Source organism: Callorhinus ursinus, unplaced genomic scaffold, assembly GCF_003265705.2.
Source record: "Callorhinus ursinus isolate GAN/ISIS: 27379988/994484 unplaced genomic scaffold, GSC_fseal_2.0 scaffold17, whole genome shotgun sequence".
Lineage (NCBI taxonomy): Eukaryota > Metazoa > Chordata > Mammalia > Carnivora > Otariidae > Callorhinus > Callorhinus ursinus.
Window position 1 is genome coordinate 20,934,944 of NW_027397079.1, and position 21,313 is coordinate 20,956,256.

Genomic DNA, 21,313 nt, shown 5'->3' on the forward strand with positions numbered 1-21,313 from the left:
ACATGTGAGTGGGGGGAGGGTCATAGGGAGAGGAAGAGAGAGAGAATCTCAAGGAGACTCCCCGCGGAGCATGCAGCCCAACGCAGGGCTCGATCTCCATTCATGACCTGAGCCAATATCGAGAATCAGACACTTAGCCGACTAAGCTACCCAGGTGCCCCTGAGTTTACTGAATTATTAAGTTGCCCACAGTCTCACTGTTGTTTGGTCAGGGTTTATCCAAAACTTCAGAAAGTTTCTTATTTGGAGGAAGGATTTTGATTTTAATTTGATAGAAGGTAAGTGTAGCTACCTATTACAGAGGTTCTGTAAGTGGGATAGTGTGTTAGCTAAAGGAGCAGTGAATCACCTGAAGGGGAAGGAATTGATCCTTTCTTGATGCCTGCTCTGGATCACTTTGCTCAGGTTTTGTATATATATGTCATTACGTTTTCCCTGTAATATTCTGGTGGCGTATGCATTGTCATTCACTCTTTCCAACAACAATGGGCCAGTTGTTAGCCACATTTAAAGGCTTCAGAAAGGCTACTTAAAACACACACAGCTGGTAAGTAGGAAAACAGACTCAAACCAAGGGCTCCTGACTGGAATCCTGGCCCCTTTCTGCTTCATACACCACAGGCTTTCAGAAGAACTTGAAGTCTGGAACTATGATACCTCCAGTTTTGTTTTTCTGTTTCAGGATTGCTTTGGGTATTCGGGGTCTTTTGTGGTTCCACACAAATTTTAGAATTGTTCTAGTTCTGTAAAAAAAGTGTGTGTGTGTGTGTGTGTGTGTGTGTGTGTGTGTGTTTAATTTATTTATTAGAAACCACGAGCAGGGGGTGGGGCAGAGGGAGAGGGAGAATCTCAAGCAGACTCTATGCTGAGTGAGGAGCCCAGTGTGGGGCTTAATCCCATGACCTTGAGATTATGACCTGAGCCAAAACCAAGAGTCCAACACTTAACTGTGCCACCCAGGTGCCCTGCTATTGGTATTTTTTCACTGTTTTGGGTAGTATACACATTTTTTTTCTTTAAATTTTTTTATTGTTAATCACCATATATTACATCATTAGTTTTTGTTGTAGTGTTCCATGACTCATTGTTTGTGCATAACACCCAGTGCTCCACGCAGAACGTGCCCTCTTTTTTTTTTTTTTAAGATTTTATTTATTTATTAGAGAGAGCACAAGTAGGCAGAGAGGCAGGCAGAGGGAGAGGGAGAAGCAGGTTCCCCGCTGAGCAGGGAGCTTGACGCAGGGCTCGATCCCAGGACCCTGGGATCATGACCTGAGCCGAAGGCAGCCACTTAACCCACTGAGCCACCCAGGCGCCCAGAACCTGCCCTCTTTAATACCCATCACCAGGCTAATCCATCCCCCCACCCCCCTCCCCTCTAGAACCCTCAGTTTGTTTCTCAGAGTCCATCGCCTGTCATAGTTCGTCTCCCCCTCCGATTTCCCCCCCTTCATTCTTCCCCTCCTGCTATCTTCTTCTTTTTTTTCTTAACATATATTGCATTATTTGTTTCGGAGGTACAGATCTGTGATTCGACAATCTTGCACAATTCACAGTGCTCACCATAGCACATACCCTCCCCAATGTCTATCACCCAGCCACCCCATCCCTTCACCACTCCAGCAACCTTCAGTTTCCTGAGATTAAGAATTCCTCATATCAGTGAGGTCATAGGATACATGTCTTTCTCTGATTGACTTAGTTCGCTCAGCATAACACCCTCCAGTTCTATCCACATCGTTGCAAATGGCAAGATCTCATTCCTTTTGATGGCTGCATAATATTCCATTGTGTATGTATACCACATCTTCTTTATCCATTCATCTGTTGATGGACATCTTGGCTCTTTCCACAGTTTGGCTGTTATGGACATTGCTGCTGTAAACATCGGGGTGCACGTACCCCTTCGGATCCCTACATTTGTATCTTTGGGGTAAATACTCAGTAGTGCAATTGCTGGATCGTATGGTAGCTCTATTTTCAACTTTTTGAGGAACCTCCATACTGTTTTCCAGAGTGGTTGCACCAGCTTGCATTCCCACCAAGGTAGTATACACATTTAAACATTTTTTTCTTCCAATCCATGAGCATGGAATGTCTTTCCCTTTCTTTGTGTCATCTTCAGTTTCTTTCATCAGTGTTTTATAGTTTCCAGAGTGCAGGTCTTTCCCCTTTTTGGTTAGGTTTATTCCTAGATATTTTATTATTTTTGGTGCAATTGTAAATGTGATTGTTTTCTTAATTTCTGTTTCTGCTGCTTCATTATTGTATAGAAATGAAACAGATTTCTGTACATTGATTTTTGTATCCTGCAACTGTATTAAATTCATTTATCAGTTCTAGTAGTTTTTTTGGTGGAGCCTTTAGAGTTTTCTATATATAGTATCATGTCATCTGAAAATAGTGAAAGTTTTACTTGTTTCTTACAAATTGGATGCCTTTTATTTCTTTCTTTTCTGATTGTTGTGGCTAGGATTTCCAGTACTATGTCAAATAGAAGTGGTGAGAGTAGACATTCTTGCCTTGTTCCTGACCTTAGGGGGAAAAGCTCTGTTTTTTTCCCATTTAGTATGATGTTAGCTGTAGGTTTTTCATATATCGCCTTTATTATGTTGAAGTATATTCCTTCTAAACCTACTTTGTTGAGGGTGTTTTATCACAAACGGATGTTGTACTTTGTCAAAAGCTTTTCCTGCGTCTATAGAAACAATACAGTTTTTATCCTTCCTCTTGTTTCCTTTTGTCTTCTTGATGTATCATGTTGATTGATTTGTGAATATTGAACCACCCTTGCATCCCGGCAATAAATCCCACTTGATTGTGGTGAATGATTTTTTAATGTATTATTGGATTTGGTTTGCTAGTATTTTGTTGAGGCTTTTTGCATCTATATTCATCAGAGATATTGGCCTGTAGTTCTCTCTTTCTCTGTGTGTGTGTGTGTGTGTGTGGTGTCTTTATCTGGTTTTGATATCAGGGTAATGCTGGCCTCATAGATTGAATTTGGAAGTTTTCCTTCCTCTTCTATTTTTTGGAATAGTTTGAGAAGAATAGGTATTAACTCTTCTTTAAATGTTTGGTAGAATTCATCTGTGAAGCCATCTGGTCCTGGACTGTTGGGAGTTTTTTGATTAGTGATTCAATTTCTTTGCTGGTCATTGGTCTGTTCAAATTTTCTAATTCCTGTTTCAGTTTTGATAGGTTTCTAGAAATGTATCCATTTCTTGTAGGTTGTCCAATTTATTGGCATATAATTTTTCACAATTTATCGGCATATAGTCTCTTACAGTTTGTGTTTCTGTGGTGTTGGTTGTTATTTCTCCTCTTTCATTAGTGATTTTGTTTATTTGACGCTACTCTTTTTTGGGGATGCTGTCTAGAGTTTCATCAATTTGGTTGATCTTTTTAAAGAAATAGCTCTTGGTTTTATTGATCTGTTCTATTGGAGATTTTAGTTTCTATATCACTTATTTATGCCCTATTCTTTATTTCCTTCCTTCTGCTGGTTTGGGGTTTTGTTTGTTCTTTTTCCAGCTCCTTCAGGTTTAAGGTTAGGTTGTTAGGGTTGTTTGAGATTTTTCTTGCTTCTTGAGCTAGGCCTGTATTGCTGTAAACTTCCCTATTAGAACAGCTTTTGCTGCATCTCAAAGATTTTGGACCATTGTGTTTTTATTTTCACTTGTTTCCATGTAGTTTATTTCTTCTTTGATTTCTTGATTGACCCATTCATTGTTTAGTAGAATGTTATTTAACCTCCATGTATTTGTGCTCTTTCCAGGTTTTTTTCTTGTGGCTGATTTCTAGTTTCATAGTGTTGTGGTCACACAAGATGCATGCTATGACTTCGATTTTTTTTTAATTTGTTGAGACTTGTTTTGTGGCCTAATATGTGCTGTATTCTGGAGAATGTTCCATGTGCACTTGAAAAGAATGTATTCTGTTTTAGAGTGGAATGTTCTGAATATATCTGTTTAATCCATCTGTTCCATTGTGTCATTCAAAGCCATTGTTTCTTATGGATGTTCTGTTTGGATGATCTGTCCATCGATGTAGGTGGGGTGTTAAAGTCCCCTGCTATTATTGTATTGGTATCAATTAGTTTCTTTGTTATTAAGTGTTTTATGTATTTGGGTGCTCCCTTGTTGGGTAAATATTTACAATTGTTATTTCTTCTTGTTGGGTTGTCCTCTTTATTTATATATACTGTCCTTCTTTGTCTCTTTTACAGTCTTTGTTTTAAAGTCTCTTTTTTTTCCAATGAAAGGATTGCTACTCTGGCTTTTTCTTTTGACTTCCATTTGCATAATGTTTCTCCATCCCCTCACCTTCAATCTGCATGTGTCTTTAGATCTGAAATGAATCTATTATAGGTAGCATATAGATAGGTCTTGTTTTTTTAATCCACTCTGTCATTCTATAGCTTTTGATTGGAGAGTTTGGTCCAGTTACATTCAAAGTCATTATTGACAGATTATTGCCATTTCGTTACTTGTTTTGTGGTGGTGGTTATAGTTTTTTTCTGACCTTTCACTTCCTCTCTTTCATGGTTTGCTGGCTTTCTTTAGTGATGTTCTTGGATTCTTTGTATATCTGTTAGTGGTTTGTTTTGATTTGTGGTTAACATTAGCTTTGTGTAACATCTGCATATAGCAGTCTATATGAAGTTGATGATCACTTGAGTTTGAACCCACTCTTTACTTCTCCCACTGTGTGTTAGGTATATGATGTCATATTTTACATCCTTTTATTTTGTGAATCCCTTGACTGTTTTTTGAAGAAATACTTATATTATTACTTATTTTATATTTCCTACTTTTCATACTCTCACTTTTCTTTCTTTTCCACTCAAAGAGTCTGCTTCAGTAGTTCTTATAGGACTGGTTTAGTGGTCATGAACTCCTTTACTTTTTATTTCTCTAAGAAGCTCTTTATCTCTCCTATTCTGAATGATAGCCTTGCTAGATAGACTATTCTTAGCTGCAGATTTTTCACTTTAAGCACTTTGCAGGCCGGAAGGGAATGGCATGATATATTCAAATCAAAGTTTTCGCTAAAAAATCTGCTGATAGCCTTATGGGGTTTCCCTGGTATGTAACTGTCTTTTTCTCTTGTTGCTTTTAACATTCTTTATCACTGGGGTACCTGGGTGGCTCAGTTGGTTAAGCATCTACCTTTGGCTGGGGTCATGATCTCAGGGCCAGGGATTGAGCCCCACATCGAGCTTCCTGCTCAGCAGGGAGTCTTCTTGTCCCTTTCCCTCTACTCCTCCCCTTGCTCGGTGCTTGATATCTCTCTCTCTCTCTCTCTCTCTCTCTCTCTCTCTCTCTCTCTCTCTCTTACTCTCAAACAAAAAAAATCATTCTTTATCACTACTTTTTGCCACTTTAATTACTGTGTGTCTTTGGTTTGGACCTCCTTGGGTTGATGTTTTTTGTGGGGATCTCTGTGCCTTCTAGAACTGGATATCTGTTTCCTCCCCCAGATTAGGGAAGTTTTCACCTATTATTTCTTCAAATACATTTTCTCCCTTTTCTTCTGGGATCCCTATATTGTGAACGTTATTACACTTGATGGAGTCCCTGAGTTCCCGAAGTCTCTTCTCACTTTACATAATTGTTTTTTCTCTCACTCAGCTTGATTATTTTCCATGAACTTATCTTCCAGGTCATTAATTCATTCATCTGCTTCCTCTAGCCTGCTATTTATTCCACAAGTGTATTTTTAATTGCAATTATTGTATTCTTCATCTCTGATACATTTTTTTCTGTGTGTTAAGAGTCTTACTAATGTCCTCCACTCTTGTCTCAAGTCCAGGGAATATCTTCGTGATCATTACTTTAAAATTCTCTATCAGGCTTATTACTTATCTCAGTTTCGTTTAGGTCTCTTGCTATGATTTTGCCCTGGTCTTTCATTTGGTACATATCCCTCTGTTTCTTCATTTTGCCTAGCTCTCTGGGTCTGTTTCTGTGTGTTGGGGAAAGTCAGCTACGTCTGTTGCTCTTGAAAGCAGTGGGTACGGTCCACACTTTAAATAACAAGGTCATGTTGGTCCCCTTCACAGGGAACTCTCAGCTGCCTCCAAGACCAGGCCTGCCTGGGTTGATTCATAAAGTGCATGCAGGTCGGGGCAGGGTGCTGCAAGCTGTTCCCCTGGGTGCCCTTCTGGGATCGTGTAGCCTTTGTGGAGACTGGGAGGCCAGCCAGGGTAGCTCTGGGAAGTATGGAAAAGTGAGGTCTTGGTGCCACAGCTGTAGGCACCATTCCTTCTCCACAGGGGATACTCAGCCACTGTGGAGAGTGGGGCTGGCCACGGCAGCTCCATGAAGTGCATCAGCGTAGGGGTGCAGTTTTAACAAGGTGCATGCTGTCTTCTGAGGGAGGTAGGAGATGCGGTCTCAGCAAGGTTGGGTGGGCTTCTGAAGGAAGGACACCACAGCACCAGGACTGAGGTAGGCCCAGCTGGAGGGGGCAAGGCATGGTATAAGCAAGTTTGGTAGTGAGTGCTGGCTATTTCCTGAAGTTGGCTTTGTGATTATGCTGGGGGTTGGGGAGGGAAATGGTGCCTGCCAACTCCTTTGTTTCTGGAGAAGTCTCTCCAGGAACTCTGAGATTAGTAACTAACTTTCCCTCTTGTATACCCCTGGCATTTTTCAAAATGCTGCTTCTAAACTGTATCTCCTCAGATTGTTCTGCAGACTCTTTAAGGGTGAGGACTCATCTTCCTATAGCCTGCCCTCCAGTCTCTCCTTGACTGCCTGCTGATTTTTATCATTCTAGGCTTTAAGTTCTGCTGGTTATAAGAACTCACAAAATCAGCCCTTCTGATTTTCAAAGCCAAATCCTATGGAGATTAGTATGAAGGCCCCTTGGTGTGATAGTCTGTTTTTTGCTGTTCTCCTATGCTTATAGCTCCCTCCTTCCTGTGTCCAGAACTTCTGTGTTTAGCTCTCCACCATGTCTCTGACCTTCCTGCCCTCTTTAATGTGACCTCTTTCTCACGTTTAGTTGTGGAGTTTGTTGTGCTAGTCTTGAGGTACTTTTCTGGGTTATTTGCACTGATGTGAGGGTTATCTAGTATATGTAGGATGACGTGCATTTAGGGTCCTAGTCTACCATCTTCCCTGGAAGTTTTGCCCTATTAAATTTTTAATTCACCTGGTAGATGAATGCAACTGTCAGCATGGGGCTTTACATATCTGTGTTGGAAATTATCTACTTATGACTTACTAAAGAAGGGTACCAGTGGGGAATATGCAGCATAGATGTTAGGAGTATGGATTTAGAGTTACATATGCTTTCAGATGAGCTCCATCATTTACCGGGAGAGTGACATCGGGCAAATAATCTAGTCTCTGTGAGACTCAGTTTTTCTTTATGTAAAGGGAGAATACAAATACTAGCTTACAGTGTTGGAATTTTTCCTTGAATAAAGCTCAGGGTCTCGTTTTCTGTATGTAGAATGGGAATATTTATTGTCTGCCTACTGTGTACTGTATATGATGGTGATTGTTGGGATACAGAAAGGAAAGATACCACCTCTAGTCAAATCTCATACCTGGTGTGGTGGGTAATATTAGAAGATAAACCAAAAGGGGATGTTAAATATTAAGTTGGGAGTATGTGTAAACTGTCGTGCAGCAGAAGGCAGGATGGCGTGGTGGCAACGGGGAGAGTTGTCAAGGACAGCTTCTAGGAGAGCTATCATGTTAGCCACTAGCTAGAACTCCAAGGACAAGCATGAATGGGAAGGGTATTCTGGGAAGAGGAAATAACCTCTACAGAGATGAAGAAACATGAGAAGATATTCTCACTTAGGGGACTCCAGGGTAGTGAGTATGATGGGAGCCAGGGGTGCAGACCTGTGAACATTAAGGAATAAGCTGAAGGAGATAGCAGGGGTTGCTAGATCCAAAAGGGCTGGGTGTGCCTTGTTAGGAGTTGACTTTATCTGGAAGACGGAGGGAAGCTGCCTAACCCAGTTTGGCCGTTTAAGGAGATTACCTAAGCAATGGAATGGAACGTGAATTGGAGTGGAAGCTAGTGAGCCCAGAAATCCTGAGGATGTGATTTCAGTAATCCAGGGAAGGAAATGATGCAGGCTTGTGCTGAGGTTGATGCAAAAGGGAAAGAAGACTCAGGAGTTTAGGAAGTAAAAAAGGAAGCACCTAGAACTAGCTTTCATTGTTTATGTTGGGTGCTTGGGTATGTTGTGGTAAATATGGGAAGAGGTAAGTTTTGAGATGGGTGGGTAAAACTAGTTTAAAGTTAGATACTGCTTCATATTCTTCTGTAAAATGGGGTATGATAAAAGTAATAACTTCTAGGGTTATGAAGATTAAATGAGTGGAAACATGTATTTTGAACTTAAAGTATTATTCCGTAGGGGCCATATGTTGATCCGTAAAAACAATAATATGATTAATCTTGGCATTGCTAGGCAGAGGTGCCTGAAGAATGCTAAGTGGACAGGTAAAGAAAGAAGCTAAATACATGGGAAACGCAGGAGAGTGCTGGCTAAGACACGTTGACTGCAGATACAACAGGGTGTAGGTGGCGGTTGAAACAGTGGACAAGATCACCCGGGGAGAGCATATCACAAGGAAAGACTAGGGTCAAGTTTAGGACCCTTGGGACAACTAGAATTGAGACAGGATCCAGAGGAGGAATAACCAGACAGATAGAAGGAAAACCAGGAATGTGCTCTGTTGGAGAAATCAAAGAAAGTTGGCGTCATCAGCATCAGATGCCATAGGACACGGGCTACAGAGAACAGATTGAAAGCTGTAGCTTGACTTCAGCTTGCGGCACCGGTCATCTTGGGAATACTTCCACTGGGGGGCACAAAAGACGGATCATGATGGATTGAAGACTGAACTGTGAAGAGGTTTAATTCCTTCATACTAAAAATGAAAATTAAATACCCATCTGGCATATCTGCTTAGACAGAAATTGTTGTATTGACATAGCGCCACAAGGAAGTGGTATGAGGAAGGTATGATCTGGATTAAAATCTTAACTATTTTTTTCACAGGGTTCTGCTTCAAAAACTGCAGACACATCAGGCAGGAATATATCCAAGCCTGACTCCTCCAATTTGAGGAAAACACCTGGTTCAAAAGCCAAAGCGGGGCCTTCTGTTTCCTGTTTGAGGCGGAATAGTGACAGTAGAAATCTCAATTCTGATCGGGCCTTATCTCCGCAGAGGATCAGGCGTGTGTCCAGTTCTGGTAAGAATAAAAGAAATCAGTTGTGCCTTATAGCAGTTTGTGAATTATTTGAATGTAAATTAGGCATGTTAGAAAGCAGAAAGACAGGTTTTGATTATAAGACTAACATTTTGTCACTACAACATTTAGGTTCTTGTGGATCAGCATGTTACGTAGGGAAGGGAGAAAAAGAAGTCATAGACACAGCTCTGATCTTTGAGCAACATAAAGGCTAGTTAGAGAAATGGGTGCATAAAACAACTAAGTTATTAAGACAAATCAAATGGGTGCCTGTTATATACAAATTTCACAATTAGAAAATTTTTTATAAATGTTTAAGTGCTTAATAATAGTTACATGTTATATACTGGACTCATGGTGGGCCCTCACTGTGTGAAAGAGATTAGTTTTTCCTTGAGTTTTACTGAAGGTGTATAAGTTCTCAGGGATATAAGAGTGACTAAGAAGTTAAACTTTGCTAAGATGAACTTTTATTTACGTTGGTGTATATTTTAGAAGTAGTAGTTTCGAAGTCCTGTTAGGTTTATGAAATTTGAGCGCTTTAAGAGTAGCTATGAAGTGTCTTACTAAAAATTTGGCAGATGGACAGACTTCTCTGGGTTACAGATCAGAACAGGAAATGGAAAAGTCAGCCTGTTTCGTAGAGACTAAGACAAAAACACTGCTAGCCATTCCAGATGACTGAGAACACTGCAGGGAACACCGCTTTACTTTAACAGGTACAGCCTTGTGCAAATTAAAGGCATGCCTGATAGATTTAGAAGTAAGTTCTCCTATAAAAATAGTGACTACTGTTGAATGGTCTGGGGAAAAAGAAATACCTCTGGAGTGATGTGTCAACACGTGTGAGAACATTTAGCAGAAGCTAACAAAATCAAGCAGATCCCAGAGGATCTCATTACTTCTCTACACCTTGATAGTTTCGGGTTTTATTTTCTAATTCTATTTTGAGGCCTCCTGTGTGAGAAGCCTATAATGAGCAGAAGTGTTTGAAGGGTGATTTGTTTAGATTCAGGCCTAGCATTAAGATTCTGAGGCTTGGAGGAGCAAAACCAGGACGCGGTATGGGGGGGAGGAGGAGGGATGTAGCACATTCCACTCCCGTCCCTGGAGGAGCTGAGTGGGAGGAAAGAATTCACTTGAAGTCGTCTTCACTGGGGAGAAAACCGGAAGAGGAACAAAGATCCTGATTTTAGATAGTGCCACAGTTAGTGAGTTGAGGCATAAGTGAGATCAAAGCTTTGGTTCTTAGTGTTGACGGCAGGGTAAGGGGAGTGGTAGTTGCCAGATAATGGGTAGCTCCCTTCCTATTCGGATGTTAGGAGCACCTGTGGCTTGGTGGCGCTATGGAGCTGTGGCCACTGGCACGGTGGCCTCTAGGTTAGGAGCTCTGTATTCTAGTAACGCTCTGGCACCAAGGAGCTATGCAAGCGAGGTGTTTCCCCACCCTGGGCTTCAGCCTTGCGTTGTGAAATATGAGGGTTTGAGAATGTCAGGACCTGTCAACTTTTACACTCCTTATCTTTCTACGGTCAGTCTGGGGGCTCGCCTAACTTCCTGAGCAGTGGCTACTACTAGTAAGATTCTCTGGACCACAGGATGCTCAAAACCCAGAAAACCGGAAGTGTACATACTCTCAGGAGATTAGGCGGGTACCCAGGACATTTAGTAGTTCCTGGCTCTCTGGGGCTCTGCTTTCAACGATTTCAGTTAGCCGTAGTCAGTCATGGTGCAGAGGCGGGTGATCCTCCTTCTGATGTTTTGTTACAAAATCAGTAGTAACTTAGCACTAAATTGGCCTAGATCATTTACCTCAATCCATCTCCTCGTGCAGGCATTTTATCACCTCACATTATCACAGGAAGAAGGGTGAAGATATTTTGAGACAGATCATGTTCACATAACTTTTATTATAGTATATTGCTGTAATTGTTTTATTGTTGACCTCTTTCTGTGCCTCATTTATAAATTAAACTTGTTCAAAGGTAATGTATGTGTAGGAAAAAAGCAGTACACACATAGGGTTTGGTCCTATCTGTGGTTTCAGGCATCCACTGGAGGTCTTGAAACGTGTCCCCTGTGGTTGGGAGGATGGGGGGCGGGGGCGCAACTTTATTTTCAAAACTGGAAATTTTTTTATGTAGTTGATCAGTTCCACCAAAGAGTTAAGCATTTTTAAAGTCCCCTTTCCGTATACTACAGAATATCCTGCCTTAAGAGAAAAGTAGGCCTGTTTACTCTTAATGAAAGGCCAAGCACATTTATTTAGCTTTTATTAACCTGTATAAAGAAACTTGATAAGTAAGTTATGTATTCAGAGTTTTCAATCTGAGTTATAAAAACTAAGTTTTCTTTTACCTGGTGGTTTTCTGTATAGAAATGGGAAAAAAAAATTAATGTAACCAGAAACTTCATGGATTCACATTTGAGTTTTTATTTGAACTGTTGGAAGACTAACTTGATTATGCTGTATTTAAAAAAAAAAAACAAAACAGCAACTATCTTGTTTGGATGCTCATAATAAATTGAGAGGTGTTTGTTGGGGGGGGCAGGAAATTTAATCAGCACAGAGTTAAAAGTAGAGCACAAGATCAAGGAGCAAAAACAATGTGCCTTTAGATCACTGAGAGTGTGTTGCCATAGTACAGTACAATGAGGTGTTTGTGCATTAGAAAATTGAAACCAAATGGACGTCCTCTGTACTCTGTATACAAAGTTACTCTCCTGAAAGGTAAGCGGCAGGAATGTTCCAGCCGACTGGGGTATTTCAATAAATCCTTTCAGAGAATGGCGTGAAAAACCAGATCTGGACTTGAAATAGCCATTTTCTTGACTTTAACCTGAGTATGAGAAAGAATTGTGATTAAACCCATTTTACTTGTCAAAATCTGGAAATGGTAATGTACGGCATGATGACCATAGCCAATGCTACTGTATGATCTATACGAAAGTTAAGAGAGTAAATCCTCACAATCCTCATCACAAGGGAAAAACATTTTTTTGCTCTTTATTGTGTCTTTATGAGATGGATGCTAATTACACTTACTGAGGTCACCACTGCACAGTATTTGCCGGCCAAGCCATTATGCTGTACCCCTTAAATTTACACAGTGGTGTGTGCCAACTAGATCTCAATAAAACTGGAAAAAATTAAAAAAAAAAAAAAGAAATTTGTATGAAATCAGATTAGGACTGATGACAACAGGGCAGATTCAGAGTATCTTTGTTTGGAGTATATGTGTGTTTTAACCACTCCAATAAATGAGATTTTGAGAAGTGGGATAATAATAATTATAATGCCAACGATAGCAGCTAAACTTACAGAAGACTTAACCAAGTTTTAGGCTCCGTCTTAATCATTTCATTGAGTGCATTTAATCCTCACAGTAGTTTTGTGAGGCTTATCCTCGTTTTACAGAGGAAAACATCACATAGAAATTAAATAATTTGTCAAGGTTACACAGCTAACGAGTGGCAGAGGAAGGATTCAAACCAGGTGATAGGGCCCCGGAGTCCATTCTCCTAGCCTTCGCATTATCAGTCTAAAGAACTACTCTTGGGGCGCCTGGGTGGCTCAGTCGGTTAAGTGTCTGCCTTCGGCTCAGGTCATGATTTCGGGGTCTTGGGATTGAGCCCCGCATCAGGCTCCCTGCTCAGCGGGGAGCCTGCTTCTCCCTCTCTCTCTGCTCCTCTCTTCTGCCTGTGCAGGCGCTCGCGCACTCTCTCTCTCTCTCTCTCTCTCTCTCAAATAAATAAAAATCTTTAAAAAAAAAAAAAAAAACCCAAACTCCTCTTAGTATGACTATGAGTTTTGAAAAATTAAAATTCTCACACTCAACTGAATGGTTTAGAAATTGGCATTTCTCTTCTCAGGCCCTTGGCTTACAGCTCTCTGTCATACGTTACCATAATTTAAAAGAGGCTGCATGGTTATTGCAAATTAATGCTGCTGAGTAAATCACTGAATAGTTAAATACTTCATGATTCATTCGGGCATCTTCAGACCTATCAGCCACCCTCTTCTGAAGGCAATACCAGTTCTTATCAGGTTTTAGATTATAAATGTGTGTTTTCCTTCATACAGAGCTGTAATTGCCCTTCCAGTGACCAGCCTGAGCAAGGTAGGATTATGGAGGTAGGACAGGTTACACTCCCTGCCCTGTGGATCCTGTAACCTACCCCGGGGAGGGCAAGAGCTCATTTATGACGCAACCACAGAGGAGCACAAGAAGGGTGTATAAAGGGTGTGGAAAGGCCCCTAAGTGCTTTAGGACTCGGGGGGAAAAAGAAGAATGTTCAGGGGGTTGGTCTGATTATACCAGAGCCTGAAGAAAGGCCTCATGAAAGAAATAGTCTTTAGTTGTTTTTTTTTTTTTTTTTTTTAAGATTTTATTTATTTGATAGAGCACAAGCAGAGGGAGAGAGAGGGAGAAGCAGGCTCCCCGCTGAGCAGGGAGCCCGATGTGGGACTCGATCCCAGGACCCCAGGATCATGACCCAGGCTGAAGGCAGCCGCTTAACCGACTGAGCCACCAAGGCGTCCCAGTCTTTAGTTTTTCTAGAGAAAGAAAAATAACATTTCAAGAGGATAAACCTTTGCTTTAATTCAGTTTATTGTGGGTTAATAAAATAAATGCCTCTCAAACCAGGAGTACATCCCAAACTTGTAATGACTTGCCTAGCATTATAGGTTTCTGAGCTTTCTTGCTAAGTTGTTTTTTTTCCATAGTTGTTTTTTGTAAGCTAATTTTCTCTATTTCATGTTAAAGGGAATTTAAAATCATTTCAATTCACTCTTATATTACTTTAGTCTTTTCTAGGTGAGAGTTTGAGAGAAATAGCTAGCAAAATTATGAGAGGGATACTTGCTATACATTCTTAAAAACCAGAAATCATCCCCTAGTAACTTATTCTAAAAGCTAACTTTAACGTGTTGGTTTTGATGCTTCTATATTTGCACGTAATTAAAACACTTTTTAAAGAAGGTATCTCAAGTTTTCTTGGCATAAAAATAATAGTCGTGGTAATGTTTTTGAGCACCAGTGATGTGCCATGCTCTGTTCTAAGTTTTCTAAATGCCTAACTTCATTTACTTTCACAACTCATGAGGTATAGACAGGTATACTCCTCCCACTTCTGCAGATGAGGAATTTGAAGTTTTGAAACCTTAAGTAACTCGCACAAAGTGACACAGTTCATAATTTGTGGAGCCAGGAAACAGAACAAGAGTCTCTATGCTCTTAGCCTCCATAAATATACCCAGGAGTGCGACGCACTGACTTCCTCACTTAATTAGTGTCCAGTGAGTCCCTGCCTGTGCTGGGAATGAAGACAGGCACAGAACAGATACATTCTTGCCCTTCCGGAGCTTAGAGTCTAGTCTGGCGCATCAGAAAATTAAGTAAATAAAATGTTGAGAATGTAAGATGATAAATGCTGAGAAAAGCAGTGAAGGGAGTTCGAGCTTAATATCAGGTGGTTGAGAAAGGCCTCACTGAGCGGGTGACAAATGAGCCGGTGCCTGAAGGCTCAGAAGGAGGGAGACATTAAGACATCAGATGACAGGCCTCCCCGGGCAGAGCGAACGTCAAGTGCAAAGATGGAGGTGAGGCAGCACGGAGTGGGGGTCAGGGGGTGTGCTTGAGGGACAGAGAGCTGACCAGTGTGTGCGGGTGGGAGGCCAGCGAGTAGGAATGAGGCCAACCAAGTGGGGTCTTACAGGCACCTAGGAGACAAGGGTCTTCTTTTTTATTCCTTCCTGACATGATCACTGCATTCTCGATCATTTTACAGGCATTCCACTCAGTTCTTCTCACTTGGCAAGTAATTCTGGAGAAGATTATTTTCTAGAATGACCCATGCGTGAGGAATCATGGGTCACTATGCACTTTTCTCTTACTTTATGAATTCAAGAAAAGTTTTTAAACCCTGCTATGTGCCGGGCAGTCTACCAGATTCGGAGAATACAAACATGATGAAATAATAGGCCCTTGTCATGATCTCACTGATCATGACAGTGGAGGCTGAGCTGGAAAGGGGTGTTGAAGCACATCATTTGAATGCAAACTCTTCATTCTTAAAACTGCAGCTGACCTGGCCTCTGTGATATTTTGCATTTATTATGCTGTACTCTGATCATTTTTGTACATGTCTGTCTCCTGAATTGTGAGGTCCATAAGGAGAGTCCAGGTCTTGGTTATTTTTATATTTTTCGGTGCTCTGCACAGTGTACCTATTACACAACAGGTGTTTAAAAATGTTGTCTGGCCTGATTTGAATGGAGACTTCTGTGAAGTACTGTGTGTCTACAGCGAAGGGAACACCCCTGACTGGGCCTAAGGGCAGACTGGAGAATAGCTATGACATTTGAACTGGCCGTGGAATGTGCCGGTAGATGTTTGCCAGACATGGAAAGTTGCTGGCATTCCCAAGGGTGCAAGTGGAGAGTTATGAAAAGGTATGGTGCGTGTGGAAACACTGAGGGCAGGTCAGCATGCCTCGAACAGACCGAGTGTTGCGGTAAGTGATGGATGAGCCCCAAGTACGGTTGAGGTCGATCAGTTCTCTCGCAGTCAGTCAAGACACAAGCTTATAAGAGTTGTACTAGTGTGTGGGAAGAGGAAGCAGAGTGAAAATATTAAAAATGTTTTGGAGGAAGAGGGTCTGGTCAGCTTCTGTGGGTGGCGAACAGTCCCATGTCTCCTCAGTTTGCTTGTTGGGCGGCCGTGAAACGAGACAGAGAAATAGAGTAGTGAGCAGAGGTTCTCAGGAGGAGTTGGGTGGGTGTTGTTTGGGGGCATGTTGAATTTGAAGAGACCGAGAAGCCCCTCAAAGGGTGTGTGGATGTTTGAGGTTTAAGACCGTCAACATGTGTAGAGAGCTAGGAAGCCTGTAGGAGAAGAGCTGATAAAGATCAAAGCTGCAGGGATGGCTGCCAGTCAGCTCCTAGACGCATCGGAATGCATCCAGGGCACAGGCGAGGAAGTCTGAGAAATAGAGGGGATGCTGCAGTGTGTCCGTATGGACCCACTCGGAGATGAGAGAGGGAATTTTGAGAGTCAGGTGTCAGAGTAGCGGCTGTGCATAATGGGCAGGGTAGCTTCTTCCTTTGTATTTGCCAGCTCACTTTGCTGAGGTTCGGTGATGTCTTTGAAGGGAGTTTGTGCAAAATCTGTTTACTTGCATATTTTTGTAACCTTAGAGAAGGAAATAAACCTAAGATGATCAGTTTTGAGTCTCAGTGACCGTATTGTTCAAAGCAGCTCTGCTGATGAACCTTGGCTTCTAAAGAGCCAGGATGCTCAGCATGTGCCTTTTCCCCACTGCGGGTAGGAGCCTTGTGAGTGCGAGGTGAGCTCCTTCACCACCAGATAAATAAATCCATTGACAGCCTATGAAGACCCTTGTTCATCTTTGTTTGGCAGCTGGGGAAAGGATGCAACCCTTCTAGGTTTTGAGTTTATTATACCTTTAGTTGTGGGACACATGTTCCCAGGCCCATGACTGTGGAAGTTGATTTTGTTTCACACATGAGGCAGGAGACATTTTGTGAACACACTTGGAGAGGCAGGTAAGGACAGTAGCACCATGAACACTGGGCTTCTACGCAGTTCAAGTCCTTGTGAGAACCTTGCTTTGTGGGATGTTCTTGTTTCTCTGTCAAATTACCACCCTCTTAATACTTGCTGTGTTTTTGTTGTGACTCACCTGTACAACCAGGACCAGGACTTGATTTTCGCATTTACTCTTCCGTTTAAGCAAATGGCGCTGGTTATGCGGAGTTGTTTCTTGTGTCCTATGAATACGACCTCGCCGTGGCTAACTCAAGAACGTGGACGCTCAAAGTCACGTTTGGCAGTACGTAAATGTAGAGGGTTACTGAAATTCTGTGTTCTGGAAGAGAACTGATTCATTTGACATTTTAGGAGTGTATACTGTGCGAGTCATACTCAGACCCAGAGGAATTATGGGATGAGTAAGACATGGTGCTTGCCCTCAGCTATTACCAGTCAACTAGGAGAGGTGATGAGTTCATCCCTCATCACCTGTGTCCTTAGGCTATTTTAAGGGGGAAAAAAAGCTGTAGGATTTCAGAAGAAGGTAAGATTACCAACACCAAAGTTTACGGAAACTCTTCTTTGCTAGAATAGAGGTAATTCTGTAATATGATTGAGGAACACCTTTACAAATTTAGGTACCAGTTTTGGTTTAGTGTTGATGCTTTCTGCTATTTAATTTTTGCCATCAGGGTCCTAGAACTACAACTAAGAAGAATACACCCGGATCGAGGTAATTTTTAGGACTTAGCTGATATACTAGGAAGTGGAAATGAAGGGACAGTTGGGGTTCAGAGTATGGAATGTAGAGATTGAAGACTGAGTCAGTAAAGGTAATTGGAAATACAGAGGAGGGTGGTTGGGCAATTAGGACACAATCCGTGGGTGTTCTGGTAGTCAACAGGCAGAAGAAGTCCAGACAGAGCCCGGGTGTCTCAGTATCAGGAAAGGAAAGGGAGAAACGTGGTCTTAGGCAAGGTAAACTTTACTTTACCTTGGGGCACCTGGGTAGCTCGGTCGTTAAGCGTCTGCCTTCAGCTCAGGTCGTGATCCCAGGGTCCTGGGATCGAGCCCCACATCGGACTCCCTGCTTGGCGGGAAGCCTGCTTCTCCCTCTGCCACTACTTGTGTTCCCTCTCTCGCTGTCTCTCTCTCTGTCAAATAAATAAAATCTTGGAAAAAAAAAAAAACAAACAAACTTATTTTACCCCTCTTTGATCTTGAAGTTTACCAGTTAATTTGGATAGCTCATCAGGTTTCTGCTGCCCCCTTCCCAGGAGGCTATTTTTAAAAAAGATTTATTTTTGAGAGAGTGTGCACACATGAGTGTGGGGAAGCGTCGGGGAGAGGCAAGGGGGGGGGGCGCGAAGAGAATCTCAAGCAGACTCCCTACTGAGTGTGGAACCCCACATGGAGCTTGATCCCACGACCCTGAGATCCTGACCTGAGCCGAAACCAGTAGTAGGACAATCAACTGACTGAGCCACCCAGGTGCATCCCTCCCCCAGTAGGCTATTTTGAAAGTATAAGCCTTTCAGTGAAAAGTGGAAAAGAAAAAAAAAAATCCCCTTAATCTCATCAATGCCAAATAGTTTTTGACTTCACAATTAATAACTCTTCAGTGCCTTTTCTTTTTGCATTTTCTCATGTATGTGTGCTTAAATATATTTAATGGAGACAGTTTCTACTGTTTCAGAAACCCCACACCTAACAGGCGTTTAATGAGTTGATTGAATTTTCTTTTTCATTTAAAAGGTGTGGTTGCTACTTTCCTAGATTTTTACCTTCTTATTCTTTAATAACATGATTTTAAACGACCTTATAATATTTCATCATCGAAATGTGCTGCCATATATTTCTTCAGACTTCTTTGAACGTTAGGTTTTTTTTTTTTTTTTTTAAAGATTGATTGATTTTAGAGAGCGAGAGAGCAAGCACAAGTGGGAAGGGCAGAGGGAGAGGGAGAGAGCATCTCAAGCTGACTCCATGCTGAGCGCAGAGCCTGATGCAGGGCTCAATCTCACCACCCTGAGATCAGGACCTGAGCTGAAACCGAGAGTCAGACTTAACTGACTGCACCACCCAGGTGCCCCTTTGTTTTGTTTTTATAGTGTGTGAAACAGTTCTACACTGAAGAACTTTGTACATGAGTATAAGAGCTGGTCAGATAAATTCTTTGGATACATTCCTTTAGATGGAATCAGAGGGTGTGAACATTTTTAAGACTTCTGATACATGTTGCCAAATTGCCCTTCAGAAACAGCATACAAGTCAATGCTACTAGTCTGCGTAAGAGTGTTTTCCAACACCCTTGCCGGTATTTTGACATTGCTAACACTCTTTCCAAATGTTTACTGTTGCAGAAAGGGCAAAAACGGCATCTTATTTTAATTGGCATATGCTTGGCACTCAGATCTTGATTGAATAAGTGTAGACTCAGGGATCAAAGTGCTGAGGTACAGAAGTGAATACAAGATTAAAACATGCCCTCCTTGAAGTTACATTCTGGTGGGAGAGACAGGTAATATATAGGATGCTTGATAATCTAAAGTACTAAAGAAGGGGGACATACTAATGCAGAGAAGGGGAATATGAAATGTTGGGGGTTGTTTTTATGAGAGAGAGAGAGAGAGAGAGAGAGAGAGAGAGAGAAATTTTGGTTAGTGTGACCAGGGAAAGGTGGCTTTTGAGTAAAGGCTGGAGGACATCAGTCATGGGAGTATCTGGAGGAAAACCGTGCCAGTCAGAGTGGAGAGCAAGTGGAAAGACCCTGTGGTGGAGCTTTACTGATGTGCTCTAGGAAAGCAAGGAATGAGGTGAGGAAAAGTTGAAACAGACGGTGAGGTTTGACAGGTAGCAGAGAACCAGATCATGTGCAGTGTTGAAAATCCTAAGGATTTTGGCTTTTAACTAAAGTAACTTAAATTTTGACAGAGTTGTTCTGATACCTGCGTAGAGAATACATTGAATGGGGGTGAGGACTGGTTCAGGGAGACCAGTGAGGAAGCACTGCTTCAGGCACTGACGGCAGGAGATCGTGGCTTCTGGGGCCAGGGTTGTGGCAGTGTGAACGGTAGTCAGATTCTAGATGGGCGTGTTGAAAGTGAAGCTGACAGGATTTGCTTAGATGAAGTGAGAGCAAAAGAGCGGAGTCGGAGATGACTCTACACACTTTGGGTGTGAACAGTGGAAGGATAATGTTGCCATCCACTGAGATGGGGATGGATGGTGGTGGCACAGATGTTAGGATATGGGTATCAGGAACTAAGCTGTAGAGATATTAAGTTGAGGTGGATACTTTGTAAGTGAAGATGTTGAGTAGAAAGTAGGATACGCAAGTCTAGAGTGCACAGAAGTCTGGTCTATGAATATAAATTTGGGATTCATCAATATTTAGATGGTATTTAAAGCCACTGGACTGAATAAAACCACCAAGAGAGCGTGCAGAAGAGAACAGGTCAAGGGCACCACTGGGGAACTCCCTAGAGTATTCCAAAAAACCTCTGGGGTACTCCTAAATTTTAAAGGGCTGGGGAGATGAGGGAGGAATCACAGAGACCAAGAAGAAACAGCCAGGAGGGTAGGAGGGAAGTCAGTCAAGAGCGTTGTCCTGGAAGCCAAGTAAAGAAGACCTTTCAAGGAGGAATCAACTGCATCAGATGCTGAGAGAGGAGAACATGGTAGTTAAGAATGCCATTTGGTTTAAACCAGAGGTTGTGTGTTTACCAGGAAGTCTAGAGGTGGTTGGTCTAGGTTTGCTGATTCAGTAAGGTCATCTTTCTGTTTTTCCACTCTTCTTGACTCAGCATGTTGTTTTGTCAGTGACTTTTCAGTTAAAATGTGGTCACTAAGAGATCCAAGTGCCAGTTCCTCCTGCTACTGGGTAAAGGCTGAAGGTGAAGGACAGCATGCTAGAGTCGAGGCTTTCGCCTGGCATACGTGTCTATCTTTATCAGGGAGGAAACCTCCTGTTCAGCGCCTTACCCCCTAGCACTCGGGTCTTTAAGTCTTGCTGGCACAGACCAAGTTGTATGGTCGCTACAACTTGAAGAAAGACTGGGAATGCAAGCATTAGGCTTTTTCAATCTTTCTATAGTGTGCTGGCAATGGAAATGGGGATTAGGGATGACAGTTGGGGAGCCAGGAAAGATGCTAGACACAATAAGGTTAAACATTTTTAAAAATTATTACTGATTATTTTTATTTACTGTTTTGTTAGGCGCTTTTGCTCCCTTACGTTTTGAGCCATACAGTTCTGTTGATTTGATATTGTTCATTGTCCTTTTCTTGGGTTTCGTCATTTGCCTTTTTGTATATGGTGATTTTTAAAAAATGTTTCCAGTTTTTATATGGTCAAATACATCTTTTCCTTTAATTTTCCTGTGTTTTTATGCTGGACAAGACCTTCTCTACTGAAAGAGACTGATCTATAATTAGTTATTATGGTTAATTTGTCTGGTTTTGTTCTAAACCCTTTATAATCCAATTTGTGTGTGTGTGTGTGTGTGTGTGTGTGGTAAGACTAGT

General features: G+C 41.8%; 1 protein-coding gene across 4 annotated transcripts in view; it reads left to right on the top strand.

Moving 5' to 3' along the window:
- The window catches only part of MTUS1 (microtubule associated scaffold protein 1), a 166,471-nt gene that overhangs the window by 56,134 nt on the left and 89,024 nt on the right, over window positions 1–21,313 (top strand). For all 4 annotated transcript variants that reach the window (XM_073902364.1, XM_073902366.1, XM_073902363.1 and 1 more), the window contains one exon: window positions 9,035–9,230. In XM_073902364.1, coding sequence (XP_073758465.1) covers window positions 9,035–9,230 — 196 coding nt within the window. The remainder of the gene's footprint in view (window positions 1–9,034; window positions 9,231–21,313) is intronic.